This window comes from Leptopilina heterotoma, unplaced genomic scaffold (genome assembly GCF_015476425.1).
Source record: "Leptopilina heterotoma isolate Lh14 unplaced genomic scaffold, ASM1547642v1 Lhet_65, whole genome shotgun sequence".
Taxonomy (NCBI): Eukaryota; Metazoa; Arthropoda; class Insecta; order Hymenoptera; family Figitidae; genus Leptopilina; species Leptopilina heterotoma.
This window is the reverse complement of record NW_025111152.1, coordinates 2,303,533-2,327,487: the sequence shown is the minus strand read 5'-3', so window position 1 is coordinate 2,327,487 and position 23,955 is coordinate 2,303,533. Positions and strand designations below refer to the sequence as shown.

The 23,955-nt window shown below is 27.4% G+C and overlaps 1 protein-coding gene across 3 annotated transcripts in view; it reads left to right on the top strand.

The window, feature by feature from the left end:
- LOC122510006 (A-kinase anchor protein 200) overlaps positions 1 to 23,955 on the top strand; it is a 418,778-nt gene that overhangs the window by 330,686 nt on the left and 64,137 nt on the right. For all 3 annotated transcript variants that reach the window (XM_043624383.1, XM_043624385.1, XM_043624384.1), the window contains one exon: positions 15,521 to 15,822. In XM_043624383.1, coding sequence (XP_043480318.1) covers positions 15,604 to 15,822 — 219 coding nt within the window. In that variant the 5' untranslated portion in view covers positions 15,521 to 15,603. The remainder of the gene's footprint in view (positions 1 to 15,520; positions 15,823 to 23,955) is intronic.

The following is a 23,955-nucleotide window of genomic DNA, read 5'->3' as shown; positions in this document are numbered from 1 at the left end:
AAATTCTTGCTTGAAAATGAAAATTTCCTCTCTATAGAGTTGGTAAAAATATTGTTATTTTACAAAATATTTTTTTTTCGTTAATGTTTTGCGTCTATAAAGAAATTTCAATGTTTTTAGAAAATAATTATTTATTTTAAACTTGACTTGAATGAAATCAAAACAATAATTTTGTTTGCTTTTCCGATCATTAAAAGTGTATTATCGAGTGTATATCTTGCTCACAAGATATGCAATCATTTTCCATTTATCGAGAGTGCTTCTGTGTCTATAATCAATTTATAAATTACACATTAGTACATGATTTAAAGCATAGAATCTGACACAATTAACCAAGTGATAACGTTAATCTCGAGTGTCACTTTTCTACCGATTATTGATTCATTTGCCCGATAATAACCGTTTTTTCTTCTTTTTTTTGTAATATCAGAAGGAAGAAAATAAATATACTGTTTTGACAAGGTATGGTCACGCGTGTCGTTTTTAAAAATTTATGGACGGTGTCGGTAAAAAAGAATAAAAAATGGCCCACAAGGTTTTTAGATCTAATTTTCTTCGTTTCAACAACAAAAGTGTGTGAGTTTGGGCTCGTCAAAATTTATTACTTTGTGTTCCATTTCGAGGTTACACACAGGCAAACAGGGGTGTGGTATTGGCATTGGGGACATTCTATTATAATTCCCCAAACTAAAAGCCTCTGGCCCTTCAAAATACTTGTTCAATTTCTCCGCTAAAATTATTGCCCCATAAAGTTTGTTTGCTGCCACCACGCACAATGTGGGAAACAATTTATTAAATGAATTTGTCTCTAACTCGAGACTCTCATAACTTGGCATTTCTTCCTTTTTTGTAACTTTTTTCCCGAATTATTTTTTCAAATTCAATTTTTTAACATTGTAGAATAGACCTTTTCATTTAAGACCGGAAGTTGGAGCTACGCCATGACAGGCGGCGCGATTTCAAAATTTCCGAGCAACTTTGTGTCAGAATGTATATTGTGCTAATAACAATTCAAATAAAAAAACTCGATGAAAATGACATTCTAAAAGCAAAATTAATGTTTGAACAGGTAGAGAAAAATACTGTCTGTCAATTAAAAATATGGTTATGAAGACGAAGTCAGTGTTTAAAGGGTAAAAAGTCTATATTGTTTACATGTAAATAAGGTTGTGTTATGTTATGAACATAACCTTACCAACAGGTCTCATTTTCGACATACTTGACAAGTTTTGCAATTACTTCGAATATTTTCATTCCTAATATTTCATTTTTTAACTGTTAAACGGTTTTGGGAAAGAAATAAAGTAATAATTTTCAGTCAAATAAGACTTGCAACGAGTATCACTTTTGCAATTCCCAAAACAACATTTCTTTTGTGCATCAATTTTTTTCCTTTGTGGATTATTTTTCTCAGGGATACTGCTCATTTTTAATACACGCTAATTTTTTTTTCTACATTTATTAGTAATATTTTTTAATTACTTTTCACTATTGGCACTGTGCATTTTGTACAAAAAGTGCTCGAAACTTTGTCGGAAGTTCTATATATATTCCGCGCTTGCGCAGTACAGATTCCTTAAATGAAAAGGTCTATCGGTTGAGAATCGATTTTCGTTTTTTCCTCCCTTAAAAATGATAAATAACGAAAAAATACTCGATTTACCGACATTCGGTAACTGAATCTACCTAAAAATTTTTGGTGAATTTGGAAAAAAATGGTACTGGCACTTTGTTTAGACGGCAATGAAATAGTTTTTCCAAAAAGTAAAATTGTACAAACTGTCCCTTCTGAGAAAAAAGGTAGAATTTTTTCAAAAATTGCTAATTGTAAAAGAAATTAGTAAAGAAAAATGAAAAAAATGATCATGTTTCTAAAATTCTTCAAAGGCAATTGGCTAAGGAAAATGTACCTTTTGGAATTAAACATGTTAAAGAAGAAAAAAAAATGAACGAAAAAAAGATTCTTTCTCAATGACTCGAGTTGAATATCCTGGGATAAGATCGTAGGACGTGGTTGCACGTTGCACAAACATCGAAGAAAGGAAAGTGCAATGTTCGCTGAATAGGCTAGCTAGAGACAAATGCGACTATTCATTACTACTACCTGTCACTATACATAGCTACTTGTAGAAAAAGAGAGAGAAAGAGACACAGCTTAGAATCGAAGGTGGAAACTAAAAACTAAGGCAAACTGGATGCTCGTAAACTTTCCATTCTTTCCAATTGTCTTCCCTCTTTTGCCAACTTGGAAAAAACAAAGAAAAAAACAAGAGAGATTATTGGATTCTCCTTTAACCAAGTAATCGAATCGATCCAATCATTCTCGTGAATCTTTCCGCGTTCATGTCGAAACCGAGAGATAACCGATCTATAATGGCACTCTCCTTTCTCCAATGCAGATATATTCCCTTCTAATGATCCCCACTGTAATTGATGGCGTTTAAGAGGAAAATTAATCATCCAGTGTGTATAATTAAAGGCATTTTACTTTTTCATTTTTTAAATTAATGTTTCATTTTTTCGTTTTAATATTTTATTTTTTTCATTTTGATATTCACTTTTTGCATTTAATTACTTAACTTTTACGCTTTAATATTCATATCCCTAATATTAGCGTCGATGCTCAGCGCAGGCATCACAGTTGGTCCCTTTCTCCCCTTTTGTCCCTTATTTCAATTTTATCACCTTTTCCACCTTTTTTGACGATTTGGCACCTTTTTCACCTTTTTCTAATAAAAAATAAACACGTTTTCTTTTTTTAAAATCTTTTTCAAAGTGTAATCATAAAATTTAGACTCAATGTTATATAATTCAGTGCGTTTTATTTCTGATTTAGATTATTAACACCACAATATAATATAAATATGTTTTTTTATGTTAATGATTTAAATAATATACATAATCGTAAAGAATTTTATAAATTATATGACCTTTAGAAAAATAATTAATCAACATTCAAATAATTAAAATATTATTATTAATAGTTTTTTCTAGAAAAAACAAAAATTCTAATACAAAACCTTCAATTTTTTCCATTTCTGACAATAATTTCTTTTTAAATAACTTAATTCTTGAAGAACGATCAAAAATTCTTCTTCGAAATTCAATTATTTTCAAAAGTAATAAAATTCTTCGCAAAAATTCAATTATATTCAAAAATTTATAGAAATTTTCGTCAAAATTTCAATTCTCTTTATAGATAATAAAATTCTTCTTCGAAATTCAATTATTTTCAAAAAATTTAAATAAAATTCTTCACGGAGAAAAATGGATATTTAAGGTAAATATCTACATGTTAAAGTTTAATATTTTTATTCTTTAACATAAGGACAGCTATCTAGATAGTAAAAGTAAATATCTGGATGTTAAGCGTTAATATCTAGCATGTGATTTAAATATCTAGATATTAAAGTTTAATATTTTTTATGATAAGAGTTAATATATATTTTCAATTTCTACTTTTGAATATCCAGTTTTCTCCGTGTTGACAAAATTTCAATTATTTGCAAAAATTTTCCTAAATTCAATGATATTCAATATCTACTATTTTAATAACATTTTCCAAAAGAATTCAATTATTTAAAAAAGTTTTATTAAAATTCTACGCAAACGTTTAATTATTTTCTTCAATAATAAAATAATTTCACAGGAATTCTATTAATTATTTAAAATTTTTTATAAATTTCTTCGCAATAATTCCATTATTTTCGTACAATTTTAATCAAATACACGGAAAAAAAGTACGTGAAATTTTCATTGACTCGGTACTTGACTTTCGGATACGACACAAAATACTAAAAACAGTCTAGTACTTTTGCATGAGAGTTTCAAAAGCAGTCAATGAAAATTTCTAGTACCTTGCTTGAGAATTTCATTGACTTTAAAAAAAACTGTAAAATAAAAAAAATAATTTCCACTTGTTCACAGAGTTCTTCTGAAATTCACTTATTCATCCACATATTTGGATAATTAATCACACAAACAAAGAACAATTATTGTATCACTTTTCGACGTTCGTCAACACTTTAAACTAACCTATAACACACACATATATTCGCGTATAACTTAAATATAAACACACACTTAACACTTAAAAGTACGTATCGAATTGTTCTTATATACCACATGGTGAAATTTTTCACGACTTCTGAGACATGCTATTTCACTGAAAACTGATACTTACATAACATTCTGTTTTGTGAGAAACACAAAATTAAAAATATTTTTTTGAAAGTCAATTCTTGAAGACAAATATATATTAACACTATTTGTTTTTCATAAAATAATAGTATATTCACATCTGAAATTAACACAAATGGAAACAGACGATCAGCTGGCATTTACCTTGGGTAGAAACGCGCAACGCACACTGCGCATGCTCTAAAGAATTTTCAAGCGCAGTCAACTAATCTTTCACGTACTTTATAAAACTGAACAAATGACTTTTCGTTAAAATTTAAAAAACACTGTTGCCCATACACGGAAAAAAAAGTACGTGAATCCTTCTTTGAAAGTGCTTGACTTTTGGATAGGACACAAAATACAAGGCTGTATCATATACTTTTTATTAGAAAATATAGAAAAGTCCTAGTACTAGTATGGGCAACAGTGTTTTTTAAATTTTAACGAAAAGTCATTTGTTCAGTTTTATAAAGTACGTGAAAGATTAGTTGACTGCGCTTGAAAATTCTGTAGAGCATGCGCAGTGTGCGTTGCGCGTTTCTACCCAAGGTAAATGCCAGCTGATCGTCTGTTTCCATTTGTGTTAATTTCAGATGTGAATATACTATTATTTTATGAAAAACAAATAGTGTTAATATATAAAAATGGGCAAAATGGGGTAGGCGGGTCAAATGGGGTACCTCTGTTTTTCCATGATAGGTACTTTTAATTTTTTTTTCCTCGACATATATCATTCATGTTGATAAGAAACTGTTATTAATTATGAAGACACTCCAAAGAAAATTTTTTTTTGAAAGTTATACAACTTTTAAGTTTTAAGCAAAAAAAATATGAATTTTTTTCAAAATTAAAGTGCTCACCAAACTTTTTGGGATAATGCATTTAATTTGGCAAGTGTGGTATCTTTTTCAGTACTTATTCTAGAGTAATTTCCAATAGAATAGATTGTTTAATTGTTGACAATAACTTGTAAACATTGCATTTTGTTTTAATATGCAGTGTGGGGCAGAATGGGGTACCTAAGTGTGGGGCATGCCGGAAGCTACGCCGTTTCATTAAAACTATTTAAAAACATTATATTATGCATATTTAAAGGTTTCCAGCAGAAGAATCGATATTATTGCTTCGAGGCATTTATACTATCGATGTTTCATTATCGATATATCGATATTTTGCAATATCCATGTTTTTTTGTTAAATTCTAATAAATATTACTTGTTTTTTCATAGTAATAAAGAATCCTACTTTTTGTTTGTATTTATAATCTCATACAACAAGAATTTAATGAATTTTGAAAAAATACTCAATGTTTTGTATAGTTATTTTTAGATTTTAGCACTTTCTCAGAAAATACGATATAAGTTCTTTCAAAAATTTTTTTCTCCGCTATTATCATAATTTCCTCAAAGCTAAGTGTACAAAGAAGAATTCTGAAGTTTAGCTGAATCGATTTATTCGTTTGGTTCTCTGTAAACAGCCAATTTCAAAAAGGTACCCCATTTTGCCCCACTCTCCCCTATATTTAAGTTATACGCGAATATATGTGTGTGTTATAGGTTAGTTCATAAGTGTTGACGAACGTCGAAAAGTGATACAATAATTGTTCTTTGTTTGTGTGATTAATTATCCAAATATGTGAATGAATAAGTGAATTTCAGAAAAACTCTGTGAACAAGTGGAAATTATTTTTTTTATTTTACAGTTTTTTTTAAAGTCAATGAAATTCTCAAGCAAGGTACTAGAAATTTTCATTGACTGCTTTTGAAACTCTCATGCAAAAGTACTAGACTGTTTTTAGTATTTTGTGTCGTATCCGAAAGTCAAGTACCGAGTCAATGAAAATTTCACGTACTTTTTTTTCCGTGTACTTTGACATTGATACAAGTAAGGTGTTAAATAAACTGAAATTCAACTGTAAGCTTGTAAGAAGGCTGAAATTTGGCTAGATGGTTTGGCTGAATTTTAGCCTTCTTACTAGCTTACAGTTGAATTTCAGTTCATTTAACACCTCACTTGTATCAATTGGGGAGTATTCTTTTTAAACTTCTAATCATTACTGACATTCAGCCAACATGGTCTACTTCCGTTTACACCTTGAAAAAAGACAAATTTCGGGCTTAAAGGAAGACTTTGTTTTTACAGTGAACGGTTGACTAATTTGGCATTATATTTTGAAATCATTAGACGTTTGCACTTGAACTTGATGTGGAAAGTTGACATCATAATTCATTTTACCGTCTTGATTCGATAAGCTCAAGGGTCGCTTTTTGAAACGCTTGTTCTACAAGTATGCAAAGAGCGGAAGAGAAGGAGAAAAACTATACATGCGTTTCATGACTTGTATTACAGAGAACAAACCCACGCGAATCAGCGTTTTAAGTTCTTCATATTAGTCACGATAAAACTGTACATTTTTTTTCCTTTTTATTTAATTCTCATTTGCATTTGTTTCTGTATATAAAAAGAACTTCCTAGAATTGTTATATACAGCATTGAGTCACTATAATTGCTCGTTATACAATAGTCTAATGAGATTGGTGTCATTGTTCTTTTCTTTATACTCATCGAGACATCTATTCAGTGATTTAGTTTCGTTTCTGAGCTTCGTAAACAATTTTTTTTTTTTTGACGAAGTGGAGAAAAAATAAATTTTAACTTAAAATAGTAATTTAGTTAAAGTTTTTTAAAGGGTTTTAGATTTTAGGTTTAGATTTAGGTTTCTGGTTCTTTGGGTCATTAATTTCACTTCCTTCAAAACAGGAGGTGAAATTAGTGACATTTTCAACTCTAAATACTCAAAATAATAGTTTTTGGCCATTGCTAACTTCAGAGACATAAGGAAATGTTCCTGAAGTTAGCGTCGACGTTTAGCGTCAAAAAATATTATTTACAGTTTTTAGAGGAACCTAAGAAATTTCTACACCCTGGGTGAATGAACAGGGTAGGCACAGGTTAGGGAAAAGTCAAGGAATGTAGAATTCGTCAGGAATATCAGGGAAAAGTCAGGAATAATATTCTGAATTTTCGTGTCCTTTTTGTTATCCTCATAAACTATGAAATTACCACGAATTAGAATACAATACCTTCAATTTTTTCTATTTCTGCCAATAATTTCTTTTTGAATGACTTAATTCTTAAACAACTACCTATCATAGAATTATTACTTCTTATAAATTATTAATTGAATAGTTTTACTTAAATATTTCAAAATTACTTGAATTTTAAAAGAGTTGTGTTTAAAATTTTCATAAATAGATCAACTTCAAAAGGTTTTAATTTGAAATTTTATAAAATTTCAATTTTTAACCAATTTAATTAGAAATTTTAATAAACTTAGATTTTTCAGGGTGGCCACATGTCAGTAAAGTCAGTAAAGTCAGGGAAATGTCAGGGAAAAAAATATTTTGTCAGTAAAGTCAGGGAAATGTCAGAAAAAAATTTTTTGTCAGTAAAGTCAGGGAAATGTCAGGAAAAATTCTTTTGTCAGGGCAATTAAAGAAGAAGGTAAATGTCAGGAAAAAAATTTTTTGGCAGTAAAGTCAGGGAAATGTCAGGAAAAATTTTTTTTGTCAGGACAATTAAATAAGAAATTAAGACGGTCATGCAATACATTTTTTGCTCTAAACAAAAAAATTTTTGTCAGGGAAATTCGTTGTTATGTCAGTAAAATGTCAGGGAAATTGATAAAGTCAATCTTGCGGACATCCTGTTTTTAAAAAATTTTAATAATTCAAATTCTTCGGAAATTAGTTATATTTTTTAATATAATCTAATTAATTATTAAAAATAATTGATTTATAGAAAAATTGTAGTTAAAAACACTATAAAAAAATGGAATTTTGGAGAAGTTACAAATGCCTGTCACGTAATTTTTGCAATTTCATATGAGAAAAATACATTGTGTCACGTTTAGTAAGACCCCCCCCCTACCCCCTAAAGCGTGAAATCATTTGTGAACGCTCCCAAAAGTAATAAAATTCTTCGCAAAAATTTAATTATGTTCAAAAATTTTTTTAAATTATCGTCAAAATTTCAAATATCTTTTTATAAATAATAAAATTCTTCTCCGAATTTCATTTATTTTCAAAAACTTTCAAAAATTTTCAAAATTTTCAAAATTAATAAAATTCTACGAAAACATGTAATTACTTCGATAAATAAAAAAAATTTCTGTGAAATTTAATTATTTACAAATTTTTTATAAATTTCTTCGCAATAATTCATATATTTTTGTAAATAATAAAACTCATGACAGAAGTTCAATTATTTTTAATATAATTTTAATCGAATTCCTAAAACAATGCAATTATTCTTAAAATTTTTATGAAAATTCGTAGAAAGAATTCAATTATTTTAAATTGTAATAGAATTTTTGGCAGAATTAATTAATTAATTTTTTTTGAAAAACTTTTACTGAATTTTTTTTATATTATTTGTAGTTTTTATTTTCATATATTATGTATTTAATTGAAGAATTTCCGAATAATCGAAATTTCGATCTCCAATATTATAATAATAATAATATTCATATAAGTTGTTGAATTCCAAAAACGTTTGAATGAGGTCAGGGAAAAAGAAAATGAATTTTTTGTAGCAACCCTTGATGAAGGCAATTGTCATTAGTGAGAATTTCATCGCCAAACTCCTCGAAAAATAGTGAGAATAAGTGAGAATAAGCAAGAATAAGTGTCTCGACGCGACGCGACGCAACGCAAACTTCAGGGACTTGTGGATTTGTACATTAAATTAATATGTTAGTTGTGAGTTGTGACTCTAGTGTCACTACAAGTAAGGGAATAAGTCCAGATGTGTCTGTTTGCCTTGAGATGTTGGTGGTGACAACAACTAACAGAGGCGTTTGTCAGCTGTTGGAAGAATGATAAAGGCAACAATGCGTGTAGTTCGTTGTATGTGGTATTTAAATGCGAGTTAACACGTTACAGCCATTGTCATTAGTGCTCCTGCACTCTTCAAGTTCCAGGCACACAATGTCAGATAGAATTCTCGGGGATTTTCTGTCGTCACCGCAAACACACACACACAAAGGAAACTCATAATATATACTCTTAAAACAAATTTCAATTTTTCTCTTGTCCCGATATTATAATTTCTACTAATCAGGTGTTATCAATTAGTTATTATGTTGTTGTGTTTTATGCGTTTCATCAGATGTACTTTATATATTTTATGCATAAGGATTTTATGCATTTAATGTATGTTATGTATTATAGCATTTAATGTTCCTCAAAAAGTATAGGCCCCTGTGTTTGAAAGCTCATAACTCAGGTAAAAAAATTCACACGTTAATTGGACAACTTGGATTTAGAAGAGTCACTATTTCTACTATCGGCCCAAAAAGAACTGGCCCCTGACTTTGAAAGCTCACAACGCAGGTAAAAAAAATCGTAGAGAGTTAAGACAAAGTCAAATACGTAGCTTACTTATCTAGTTGTTTGTATACAAAATTCCATAACTCAAAAAAATTTTTTGTTTAAGTTATGGATTTTTAATTGAAAAAAATACATGGTTTTTTGCATGTTTTTGAGAATAGGCTACTTTGAAAGCATGTACACTGAAAAAAAAAAGTATTGAACCAAGAAAATTTTTCTTGGTTGAAGCAAATCGTGGGATTGAATACGGCCAAGACTATTAAAGTATTGATTCAAGAAAACGATTTTCTTGACATAGGATATTTGGGAGAAGAACATATATTCCTGATCCAAGAAAATATGGAATTCGACCAAGAAGTTAGTCTTCTTATACGAAGTATGAAATGTATTAAATGAATAAAATATTTTCTTGTTCTAAGAATATATATATAGATAATTGAATTATTTTATTTGATTCATTCAATTTTTTGTAACATTCGTTCAAGTAATTCAAGATTTAAATGAAGAAAACATTTATTTTGTGAGAGAACGCAGATATTCTTGATCTAAGAAAATATGGAATTCGATCAAGAAGTTAAGTAGCATGTAAGAAATGCAGAACATATTAATTCAAAATCATTTATGTATCAAATCAAGAAAGTATGTTCTCTGTCCAAGAAAATATTTTCTTGATTTGAGAAAATTTATAGATTTCAATCAAAAAAAATACTTTCTCAATACAAGTAAATTATTTACTTAAATTACCCCCCCCCCTTACCCCCATCCCATCTTTTCTAATACTTAGGTCAAACATTTTTATTTAAATAATTGTTATTTTACATATATATGAGGCATTCCATGTCAAGTGATCCAGGTGTCTTACGGTGTAATGCTTATTTCGATAATTTTTTACTCTTAAACTATTAAACATAAAAATTTGGCAAGGTACATTTTGGAAAGGTTTGTTCATGCTCTTTCGATTGAAAATAAGCATTTAAAAAAAAAAATTTTTTGACCCAAAAAAATCAAAATTAAAAATAAATTTTAATTTTTTGGAAAAAAGGTCCCATTTTTTTTTTTTTTTTTTTTTTTAAACGAAAGCTGAGGTTTTTTCCTAAAAGGACATATAAATGAAAAAGTGGAACAAGAATGTTTAAACATTGAAAAACAGAGGTTTCTACTCTCTAAACCCGGTTTTTAGCTCTGTTTACGAGAAAATTCATTTTTTCAATGTTTAAACATTCTTGTCCCACTTTTTCATTTATATGTCCTTTTAGGAAAAAACCTCAGCTTTCGTTTAAAAAGAAAAAAAAAAAAATGGGACCTTTTTTCCAAAAAATTAAAATTTATTTTTAATTTTGATTTTTTTGGGTCAAAAAATTTTTTTTTTTTTAAATGCTTATTTTCAATCGAAAGAGCATGAAAAAACCTTTCCAAAATGTACCTTGCCAAATTTTTATGTTTAATAGTTTAAGAGTAAAAAATTATCGAAATAAGCATTGTACTGAAAAACCCAAAAATTTAACCCCCTCCCCCTCGGAAAATATTGGACTAGGTAAAAAAATATTTTCACGAAAAATTACTATCTATTAGTACTACAAAAGCCCCAAGTTTTGCTACGATTGGAGAAAAATTTTTCTCCACCCGGATCACTTGACATGGAATGCCTCATATTTACATTTAATTATTACTTAACACAAATACAACAAATATACCTTGAAAGAAAATTTTCCACGGTCGGAGGAATTGAACTCGGGTTGCACGCACCAGAAGCCGTCACGCTACCACTATGCCATCCTAGCCTCAATGGACAGTTTTCAAAAACTGATATTTAAGTTGCATATACATTTGAAGAAAAATATTTTCTTGGATCAAGAATACCGGCATTGTGTTAAGTAAAAAAAAGTTTCAAAGCAAATAAATAAAATGATTCGATTCAAGAAACACGAATTCTCCAGACAATACTTTATTATTTCGCTTAAGAACATGATACTCTAGATTCAATACTTTTTGGTACTTCGGAAAAGTAAAATATTTGGTTGAAATAATTACATATTGAGTTCTGCCAAATACTAAATTGTTAATTCAAAAATTCTGTTCAATGCTAATAATTACTTGACACAAGAAAATGAATTTCTTTCTTCAAATAAATATGGGATTAATTGAATATAATTTTTAATCAACTTGAAACAAATATTTACTTATATTAACCTTCGTATTTTCTTGAATTAGGATTATATGAGCGTTGAATTAAGTAAAAACTTTTTTAAAGGAAACAAAAGAATGATTTAATTCAAGATCTTACACTTAATTGAATTGAATAAATAAAATATTTCATTCCAGAAAATATAACATTCTCGCAAGAAATTAATGATTTTGAAACATGAGAATATAGAAATGCTTCAAGTAAAAGAAATGCTTAGATTAATTAATATTTCTTTGAAACAAAATAATTTTTAATTGAGTTGAAACAATTATTAACTTATATTAATCTTCCCATTTTCTTGGCTCAAGACTATGGGTGTTGGATGAAATAAATAGTTGCTTTAAAGGAAATAAAAAAATTATTTGACTCAAGATACCAAATGACTCAAGGTAAATTACTTGACGTGAGAACATGATATTCTTGATTCAATATTTTTCGAGACTTGGCGCATGTAAAACAGTTCGTTTGAAACAGTAAGATATTTACTTATGTCAAACCCATATTTTCTTATTTCAATAACTTTGATCAATGCTCAAAATTACTTGACACAAGAAAATAAATTTCTTGCAATAAGAAAATATGGGTTTGTTTCAAATAAATCAGGTCAAGAAAATGCATTTACTTGATTCAATGAACTTTTTTTTTCAGTGTAGCTCATTTAAAAAATATCCAATCGACATACTGATTTTTTTCAGTAATATTTGTATCTTTCTTAAATATATAGTGAAGAATTTTAAAAACTTTTTAATTAACACTCGGAGATTATTTAAATCAAAAATAAAAAGTTATCTCTCTTGCGAGCAGAAGCACAGCTTTGAAATAAAAAGCAAATTATGTAAAAGTTTCTCCTTAGACCGAAACAATTTGAAAAAACTTGTAAAAAAATTTTATTTAACATTTATTTATAAAAATGTTTTTCATTTTTTGCTTTATTACACCATTAAAGCAAGGTGCAGGCTATCGTTAATCTATTTTGCAAAGGCGCCGAGGTCTAAAATCTTGGGAAACCCATTTTTTCTATCAGCGCTCAGGTATAAATGAGTCTGTATGTTTGTAACTGAGAAGAATTGAGAATTTACATGCAATAAGGGAATACGCTCAGTGTAAAGTAGATAGCAAGTATCCTCTTATTGCATGTGAACCCTCAATTTATACAAAGAAAAAAGAAATAATTCTAAGAAGAAATTACATAATATTATTTGTTTCAAATAAATTAAAATAAAGATTTATGTTAATCAGATTCAAATAATTAAGTTGAATAAGATTGAAATAATCGAATTAAAAATGGAATATTTAGTTTAATTAAAAATTGAATAATTAATTGTATTAAAAATTAACTATTAAATTAAAAATTAAATATAAAGCAGGTAATATTTAAATAAGTCACTTATCAATTATATAATTATTACTTTACTTTTAAATTACCTGATTTAAAAGTGTTACAAGTAAAAGAAAAATATTTTGTGTTTAAAGGCCCTCCTTCCTATACTACTGCTAGAACCCCAAAAAAAGTCTTCAAAGTTGTAAATAACTAATAAGAATAGAAGCATCATATAAAAAAAAGTGCGGTAGTTTACTACTGTTATAGAATTCTCTACTGTTGACAAAAGGGTTTCATGTCCGACTGCACCTTGCTTTAATGGGGTAATAAAGCAAAAAAAAAAAATCATTTTCATAAATAATTATTAAACAAAATTTTTTTACAAGTTTTTTCAAATTGTTTTTATCTAAGAAAAAACTTATGCATAATTTGCATTTTATTTCAAATCTGTGCTTCTGATCGCAAGAGATATAACTTTTTTTTTTATTTAAATAATCTCCGAAAGTTATTAAAGAAATTAAAAAAATTCTCCACTATATATTTAAGAAAGATACAAATATTATAGAAAAAAATCAGTATGTTGATTGGATATTCTTGAAATCAGCTACATGCTTTCAAAGTAGGCTATTCCCAAAATCATGAAAAAAGCCACGTATTTTTTTCAATTAAAAATCTATAACTTAAACAAAAAATTTTTTTGGGTTATGAAATTTTGTATAAGAACGACTAGATAATTAAGCTACGTATTACACTTTGTCTTAACTCTCTATGATTTTTTTTACCTGCGTTGTGAGCTTTCAAAGTCAGGGGCCTGTTCTTTTTGAGCCGATAGTATGTTAGTATACGGAAATGCAAGAAATAAAAAATTTTATATAAAGTAATAATTCAAGATGTAATTCATTTCTTCGAGATATTCTATGCAAATTTTCATTTTAAAAACGTTGATTGAAATTGTTGGGAAAAGTTTTCGTTCTTTTTTTTATAATGTACTCTTTTTGAAGATGAGTACCAAGTGTGACACAAAAGGAAACGACATTATCTGAACACGTTATCAAAGAACGTAGATCTATATGACGCATTTGAGTCGCTTGCTAAAGCTAATCAAGAGTCCTTTGTAGAAATGCGCTTTTATAATAAAATTTCACGGACAAAGAATGTGTATAAAAATTGAGATAAACGCAACTTCCATAAAATGATGATAAGAATATTTTAGCTATAAAAATGACGATATTTTTTAAAGAAACCTTTGCAATTTTCTCTAAAGTATTTTCAATTTTTTCAATTTTTTTTTGTTCGATTAAAATTTAGAAAGTTTTTTGAAAAACGAAAATGCAAAAAAATAACACGAGAATATTTTGGCTATGATTTTTTATTTTTAAAAATATTGCGAACTTCAGGCTCATCTTTTTGATTTTCTCTCTTTTTTTTTAAATAAAAATGTACAAAAACTGTCATTTTTTGTAAGTTAACCAAATTTGTAATTTTTTTGAAGAAACAATTTCTAGGTGCTTTTTGCAAATTTTGGAACAATATTTTTTTTTTAAATGTATTAGGCTTTAAATAGTGTATTCTCAAAGTTATTAAATATAATTTTAATAAAATTGCCCGAAGAATTTAATTATTTTAAAAAACTTTAATAATATTTTTCGATGAAATTTAATTATTTTCAAAAATGTTGATAACATTCTTTTATATGAATTCATTTATTATTTTTAAGGCAATTTTAATTAAATTCTTCAAAAGAATTTAATTGTTTTTAAAAAATTTAATATAACTCTTCGAAACAATTTAATTGTTATTAAAAAGTAAATCAGGTATATTCAATATAATTTTAATTAAATTCTTTTAAAAAAACTCAATTATTTTGATTTTAAGAAAGTTTTTAGCATGACTTATTAGATTCAACAAAATTTCAATTTTCATATTTAATGAAATACTTTAGAGAAACTCAATTATTTTCAATACAATTTTAATAAAATTTCATGAAACATTTCAATTATTTAAAAACTTTTTTGTAATACTAACCTGTAAAATTGAATTTTACACAGAGAAAACTTTACAATAATTAGTTACTTAATTTGACAAATTCTTTTTCTAAACTGAATCTCCTTTTTAAAAGTCAAAGTCCCCCTTTTTACCTATAATAATACGTGAAAAATTCTTTGTGATCCCTGTAAGTGTAAAAATGAATTTTTTTCTCAAAGTCGAACAATTTTTTTAAAGAATTTAGATAAAGAAATAATATCCGGGATGTTTTTTACTCCCCAGGCGAATAAAGAAATTCGTTTAATGCCAATTTTATTTCTTCTCTAAATGATAGTTTAGTTTTCCCAAATAATAATTTCCGACGCTAACTTTAAGGACATTTTTATAAAAACTTTTTGTTGAAATATTTTCTCTGCTATCTCTCTTTAAACGTTTATTTCTTTCTTTTTTTTGCAGTTAAAAGAAGGATCGTTAGGTGAAACGATCGAATCAGATAAATAAAAGTAGATCACGGTAGTTTGATAGGAAAAAAAGGAAAGATGGGAGCGCGACAAAGCAAAAGGTCCGTGGACATAACGACGACGCCGAAAAAGGAGGGTTTACCTGCCGAGGGTGGCGTTGGCGATGCCGCAGCACCGGGCGACGGTAAACTCGAGAGGATTGAGGAAGCCGACACAAAGCCCACCACCAACGGCATTGGTCCACACACAGAAACCGTCGAGGAGAAGAATCAGGACGAGGCCACTGAGAAAGACAAGGTACGTAATGTTTATATGTATTTCAATATTCTCAAAATAATTCAAATTTCTCGCTATAATAATTCTACGTTACCGACAGTTCATAGATTGGAAAGTCTCTCTCAATATGATTCAGAAACGATCTCTATTCGCCTGATTCGCCTCCGGTAGTTAAATTAATTCCTGACCTCTCTTTGTGTCTTGTGTGTGACTTTTGAGTTTCTAGTTTGCCACGCAAATAAACGTGAGTGGACACCAAAAATAACGTTTGGGGACATTAAGTGATCTCGGTCGCTGTAAGTTATCCAACTATCGAGAACGTTGTATTCGTTTCGACTTGGCATTCGTAAATAAAATAAAATACACTTCTTGTGGGTTTAACAAACGATCGAGAGTTGTATATATATATATATAGTGTATGCGCAGATCGCAGAAGCGTGACAAACAGGAATGCTACTATTCCGAGAGCCTGACCTAGGTGACGTTCGTTCTATCGTTCGTTCACTTTGAACGCAACAAACGTTCGACATGGATCGATGCTAAAGAGCTCGGGAAATCGTTGTATATACATTAGCCAAAGAACCGAGTTTTAGTAAAAAAAATCCCTTTTTCGCTTTTCACTTCCGCTTCTCTTCAGTTCGAGTCTAGAAATTCCTATTTTTACCCAGTTCGAAAGTATTCGAGTATTCGAGTTTCTTGTATAACGAATTCCATCAGTAGTGACGAGAAGATTTTAAATTCAAATTTCCAATCGAAATGGTTGTTTTTCGTTTATGGTTCTTGACATTTATAGTTATAGTTTTTTATAAAAAATATTTAATTACTTTTCTTGAATTACAATTTTGGAGAAGTTACAAATGATTGCAGAAATTCAAGAATTTTCAAAAGTAATAACATTCTTCGCAAAAATTCAATTATGTTAACAAATTTTTATTATTTTCAAAAATAATAAAACTCTTCTCCAAAATTCAATTGTCTTCAAAAATTTGAATTAACTTCTTTGTAAAATTTCAATTATTTTCAAAAATTTTCACCATGTCAAATGATTTTTAATATCTACTATTTTAATAAAAATTTTCCAAAAGAATTCAATTATTTAAAAAATTTTTTTTTTTAAATCTATGCAAACATTTAATTATTTTTATAAATATTAAAAATTTCACAGGAATTTAATTATTTCCAAATTTTTTTAAATTTCTTCGCAATAATTCAATTCTTTTTATAAATAATAAATTTTTTTACTGAGCTTGAATTATTATCATAAATAATAAAAATCATTGTAGAATTTCAATTATTTTTAATACAATTTTAATCAAATTCCTCGAAAAGTGTAATTATTCTTAAAAATTTTATTAAAATTCGTCGAAAGAATTCAATTATTTAAAAATTTGTTGATAAAATTCTTTATGCGAATTCAATTTAAAGAAACATTCAATTATTCTATAAATTATTTATTCTTATATTTAAATTATTCAATTCTCGTAGAATTTTCTAGTAAAAATTGATTAAAAATAAATTTTAGTTAAAATTCGCAATCATTCAATTATTTTCATAAATAATAAAACTCATTGCAGAAGTTCAATGATTTTAAATACAATTTTAATCGAATTCCTCGAAAAATATAATTATTCTTAAAATTTTTATTAAATTTCACCGAATGAATTCAATTATTTTAAAAAATAATAAAATTCTTCGCAAACATTTAATTATTTTCATAAATAATAAAATTCTTTTTAGGGATTCAATTTTTTTCATTAACAATAAAACTCATCGCAGAATTTCAATTATTTTTAATATAGGATTTTAGAAACATTCAATTATTCAATAAATTGTTTAAATTTGAAATTAGTATTTAAATAATTGAATTCGAGTCTTCGACTCAGAGTGATCGATTTCTTCATGTTTTCAAATATTCTTATAAGTTGTTAAATTTCAAAAAGGTTTGAGCTTCAGTTTTTTATAATCTTAAGTCCTATGGAAAAATAATAATAATTAAATATTTATTTAAAAATTGAAGTCATTGATGTTTTCGAATAATTTTACAATTAAGGAAATTCGTAAACCAGTGTAATAGATCACTTTTTTGATTATCTAATAATTTTTAGAGTGAATCAAAATATTTTTTAGGGTCAGGGAAAAAGCCAAAATTTTGTCTGGAAATCAGGGGAATATCAGGGAAAAACAAAATTTAATTTTTGTGGCAACCCTGTTTAGGAAAATCAAATTTTCCAATTTACTTAGTCTCCAGTTTACGTAACTGAGTTTTCAATCTATGTTCTGTCGGTAATGCTGATCATTGCGGGAAATTCAAATTTTGAAGATTCTAGTATAAAAAGAGACATGAAAATTTTTTTATTTATGAACTTCTAAATCAGAATATAGATTGTACACTTTTTTCCTTATTTAATATTTTCGGGGAATATTTTTTTTTCTTTTTTTTAATTAGATACAAATTTAGAAAAAAAAATTTCTAGTTAGGGGAAAATTATGCAGGCAGTAAATGGAAATGAGATGAACTTGCTTGTAAATGGTAAACAAGATCGTGTCATACTCTGTGATGAAACTAGATATTTCCTCGATTGAGCAATCCAAGCAACTGTCACGCACCAGATAATTCAACACGCGAGAGAGAGATTCTTCCACTTTTCCTTTCATTTCCGTTTTGACAAGCTCATAATTTTACTTCAATTGCTTCTTATTTAAATATTATAGTTTTACTCAAAGTTGAATGATAAATTTTCTTTTCAAATTGGAATTTAAATTTCGCGCTGAATTTACATTATCGACAGGGTATACATTGGAAACAATGGGAAAAAATTTGCCATTAAACAGAGCGTCGAATTTATTAATTTTTGAAAATAATTGGATTTAAAGCGTATTTTTATTTTTTTCGTTTTGTTTAGTTGAATTCTCAAGGAGCTTTCTCAGAATTAAAGAACAATTTTTATTGAAAATTCTAAAATTGAATTTCTAACTTTTTTAAAATACTATTGTATTTTAGAGAAGAATTGCGATTTTTAGCAATAAGTAATTAAATAGTTGTACCATTTTGGAAAATATTATAATAAACAATTCTCGAATAATTGAATCTTCTTGAAATTTTATTCAAAAATAATTGAATATCTTTAAGAATTGAGGGTTGCACGTGAACCCTCAATTTTATTACTATTTCTTGGAATATGAATCGAAAATTTTGAAAATAATTTATTCAAAGAATAATTTAAAGTTTTTAATTAATTTTAATTATTAGAAATTTTTTTGAAAATTTAAATTGCCTTGGTAAAATAAATATATAATTATTTAAATATTTATTTGAAAAAAATTTTAAGTTTCGAATAATTTTATTTAAAAATTCTGCAAAACTTTGGTTTTTGAATAATGATGAATTCAAAGTTTTCTTTTTAAATAGTTAAATTCTTAAATATGTTTAATTGAAAATTTTTAAAGTAATTGAAATTTCATAAAAGTTTATTTTATTTCTAAAAATAATTGAATTTTTTATAGAATTTTATCAAAGTTTTTGAATTAATCAAATTTTTGAAGACTTTAAAATTTGAAAAATTGATAAATGAACGAATTTTTACGAAAAGCTTCATGAATTTTTTTAAGATTATGAATTACTTGAAGCTTTGAATAATTTGAATTTAAAAATTCTGAAAAATTTTGTAATTAAAATTTCTTCAAAATATTTGAATTCCCTAAAATAATTAATTGAAAAATTTTCAATATTATTTGCAAATTTCGTCAAAATTTAATTGAAATCTATATTTTAAAAATATTTATGACAATTTTTAAAAATAGTCTTGTTTTTGAAAGGAAAATAGTAAAAAATTGGAAAAAAGGAGATACAAACGTATAATCAAATTTTTGTTACAACCATGTTCATAAAAATAAAGTTTTGAAAATAGAAATAATAAAAGAAATAAAAATAGAAAATAAAAGCATAAGAAAATACTAAAAATAAAATATAAAAGATGACGCAAATGAAATAGAAATAAAAATGGAATTTTCAAAATACAAATTCTAAATTGTTAAAATTGCGATCACATTAGGTATATTAGTATATTGTGACATAGAAATTTTAAGTGTGTAAAATTTAATTTTTTAAAAAATTTACTGTTGTTGTTCAAATTTAGTGATTGTAGAAATTTTATGATTGTACATTTTTTTCTCGGAATAATGACTAAATTACTATAGTGAGGATATATTTTTCTTACGTTTCTTTCAACAAAAAGTGTCATTTTTCTTTTAAAATGTCGTAAATTTTTGCCCTCGTAGTGATATTTTTGTTCCTTTTTACATTATATTTTTCATCACTTGCTGATATGTTATTTCTTTTTACAACTCCCTTGGACTTGGTGGGATGCGCCATAAAAGTACCATCTATAGGTGTCTCGATTCCTCACTTTTCAGCCTCTCTCTCTTTAAAAATCAACAATTTTGCTCTCTCTTTACAGCACCTGTCTCTCAAGTACATTGATCTCAAGCTCAACATTTCTTTTGAGAAAAGAAAAATTTTTCCGTTATTTTCAACCTTGCAATTGTGATTTACGTTCTTTCCTTTCTTGACATAAATGACAAATATAACGGCGTCGAGTTTTTTTATTTTTCTGTTAAAAATCCGTTCTATACAAAATTTATTCCACTTCTACTAAAAAGTAAGTCACCTTTTTGTTTATTCTTAATTCTTCCTAATTTGATTGAAGATAAAAATATTTTGATCAAAAATAAATTATTTTTTATTCAATCAAATATTAGATGGAATATTTTTTTCAAGAAACAGAAAAAAATGTTTATTGAGAAATAAATTTTATGTGGTTAAAAAATTTTTATTGTCCTTCGTCTGGAAAGTGGAGGAAAATTATTGCCTGGAAGAAGAGAAAATTTTAATTCATTGAATCCTTTAGTACTTGAAGGTACTAAAACTTGAGGTTGAATATTTCATTTATAGTCTTGAATTCTTTAAGACCGGCCACAAGCGAACCGCAGTTGTTGCTGATACACGGAAAAAATAAATTTAGCAGATTGTACGAAACTGTTACGGAGTAGCGGATACAGCTTTTTACGAAACTGAGTTTTGTAAAATGTAAGGAATATTTCAGGATAAACTTCAAAAATATTCAGTATAAACTACGAAAGTTCTGTACTTTATCCTGAAATATTCCTTACATTTTATAAAACTCAGTTTCGTAAAAAGCTGTATCCTCTACTCCGTAACAGTTTTGTGAAATCTGCTAAATTTATTTTTTCCGTGTATGATTAGGTTCCATACACAAGATACTCGTAAAGTATAACAATTTTCAAATCAAAAAATGTTTAAATACTTTTCTTCAACTGCAATTTCTATTTTTTGTACATTGTTTTTATATGTTGGGGTTCGAATTAATTATATTTTTAGCTATTTATTAGCAGGATAAGAAAGAAGTAAATATTTTTATGCTTTTATACTTTTTGCTACTTTTTTAAAATTAATTATCGAGCACGAAGTCTGAAATTAACTATATTTTCGTTACTTCGTAACTACTTATCGTTACTATTTTATTTAAAAAATTATTTCCTATATCTAACAATTCTTCACTAAATAGAAATGTTTAATTTATATTTTTTGCCATTTCTTTTAGTAAAGTTTTATAAAAATATTTAAAAGTAAGGAAAATTCCGTTTGAACGTTCAGAACTTTAGGAAAATCGAAACTTCCAATTGACTTAGTGTCCAGTTTGCGTAACTGAGTTTCCAATCTATGTTCTGTCGGTAATACAGATCATTTAGGCGGTAGAGGCGGGAAATTCAAATAAAAAGGGACAAAATTTACTTATTATGTTAATAAATTTTATAGAAAAATTTTTCTCTAACGTTATTTTTAGTAAAGAAATGTATCGAAAGGAAAAAGACGACAGAAAATTTGAAAATAAATTTATTATAAATTTGCAAAAAAATTGAAAATTGTAAGGAAAAAATAGTTTTTTTTGTTTGTTGTGGATGAATGGAGTGTTCCTTGGAGAAATTTTAGAGGAGTAATGATTGTAATGTGACGTCACAGTTGCGGTATGTCTCAAGGTCGTATCCGTGACCTTGACCGTAAGGCATATAGGTAGGTAGGTAGGTCGTCTTTCGTACAGGGTCAAAGTTTCGAAAGTCTGTGCACGCTGCACTTTACTATACGCGTTATGGTTTACATTTACGTAAGTTCATTCACTTGTGAAAGATATAAGGTGCGAATGATGTAAACAAAAAATTCTCTCTTCTTCCCTTTTCTAAAAATGCACACAATTTAGTCTTATTTTCAATTCTTTCTACAATCTTAAAAAGTGTAAATTCTTAATTTCAATCAGTAAACGACATTCTCTAATTTTCTACTATTGAATTTTCACTATTACCCCATTTGTTACAATAATTTTCGATCGAATTTACAGATTTTTCTGAAAAAAACAACGCTCGCCCTTAAATTTTTAACTATACGAGAGATGAGGAGAGTAAAAAGTTGAGGCTGAATTTTCTAAAAACGCACTCACTGGGAATTATCTCGCATTCTCCCTTTTTTCGACTCTATTGACGCGCGAGTTTGGCATCAAAAGAAGGAAAAAAAAATGGGGTGAAAAATGTACAATGCGAGCTATTCGAAAAATTGAATCCGCGGGGTGAGACACATCCTGATTATCCGCACGAAGAGTATATAGTGCTTTGAATAAAACGAGCATTTTTCAGTCATCTCTCTTGTCCATATAGACACTCACTCTCGGAGAGAACTGTGCGTGACAAGGTCGACTCAAATTCCTTAGTTAAATGCCGGATGCGGTTGGATCCTTTTTGGCTTCTCACGACTTTTAAAACTTGAGAGAGTTAATTCGATTGTAAAACTTTCTTTCAAAAAATACATACATATCCAATTCTCGCACACTGCCACTTAAAAGAATATGTAAACTCTAATTTTCTAAAAGAATCACCAACAGAAAACATTTACTTATTCGGTGCTAAAAACGAAATGGTTCGTAAAAATAATTCGAGACTAATTTCTTCTTTCATTTTTTATCGTTATTTTTATTGTTTTTTTTATTATTTTTTTTATTGTCTTTTAATTCGCTTTTCACTGTTTTTTTAATTGGTTTATTTCTTTTTATTATATTTTAATACTTTTGTTTTCTTTAAATAAAATTCTGAAATTAAGTGTTTAAATTTCGCGCGCAATTTTCTACTTTACCGACGGAACATAGATGCGTTTCTTTACAAAAATATTCAAAGCGAATCGACTTTTATTTTATTATTATGTTATTGATTAATAATAAAAAAATTAATTTCATTAATTGATATTATTATAATTAGAAGAGAATTCGAAATAGAATTTTAGAAAAATTGTTTTATCACTGAATGAGCAATGAGAATAATTACAATAATATACAATGCAAGTCGATAATGCCAGATTGGAATGTTAGTTGCGTGGCCTTTTAATGAGAAAGAATGTGTTTACAATATACATCTATGTATATTGTGGCAAGTGATAGATAGAGAGCAATGTTGACGAAACTTGTCATTTTTAACGAGTTGGATCGCGGAGATTTATTAAAATTTAATCAATGCTGTATTATCGTGAAAAGTTTCGATGACTACTTTATGAGCTATATTAAAGCTTAATGAAATTTATTCTACTGGAAATTCACATCTATTCTTGGCTTATCGTTCAAAATGCTTTAATGTATAATAGATCGTTGACCTCTTTAGCGCAAATACAAATTTTCAGAATAAAAATTGTAGAAAACTTTTTCTTTCAGGAGAATTTATAATTTACCAGAGTAATTAATAAAATTTTTCTTAATCTAATTAGTTTTTCCATGTTTTCATTAATTTCGAATGAAGACAATTTTTTTTGAGTTTCCTCTCTAGGTTCTGCCGGTAAAGTAGATTTGGCGGTGAATTTGAAATTTCGGTAAATAGAAGTTAGAAATTATTTACCAAATTAATTATATCAGCAAATAAGTTTTAAAGTAAATTTTGTTTAAAAATGAATCCGACATGTTAAATTGCATTCAATTAAACGTAGAAAATATTGTTTAAAGTAAAATTTCATTTAAGAAGTTAATTTTTATCCAAATTTGTAATTCACTGAATTTTCCTTGTACTCAATTATCGACTATTAACCGTTTTATTTTTTATTTTGAG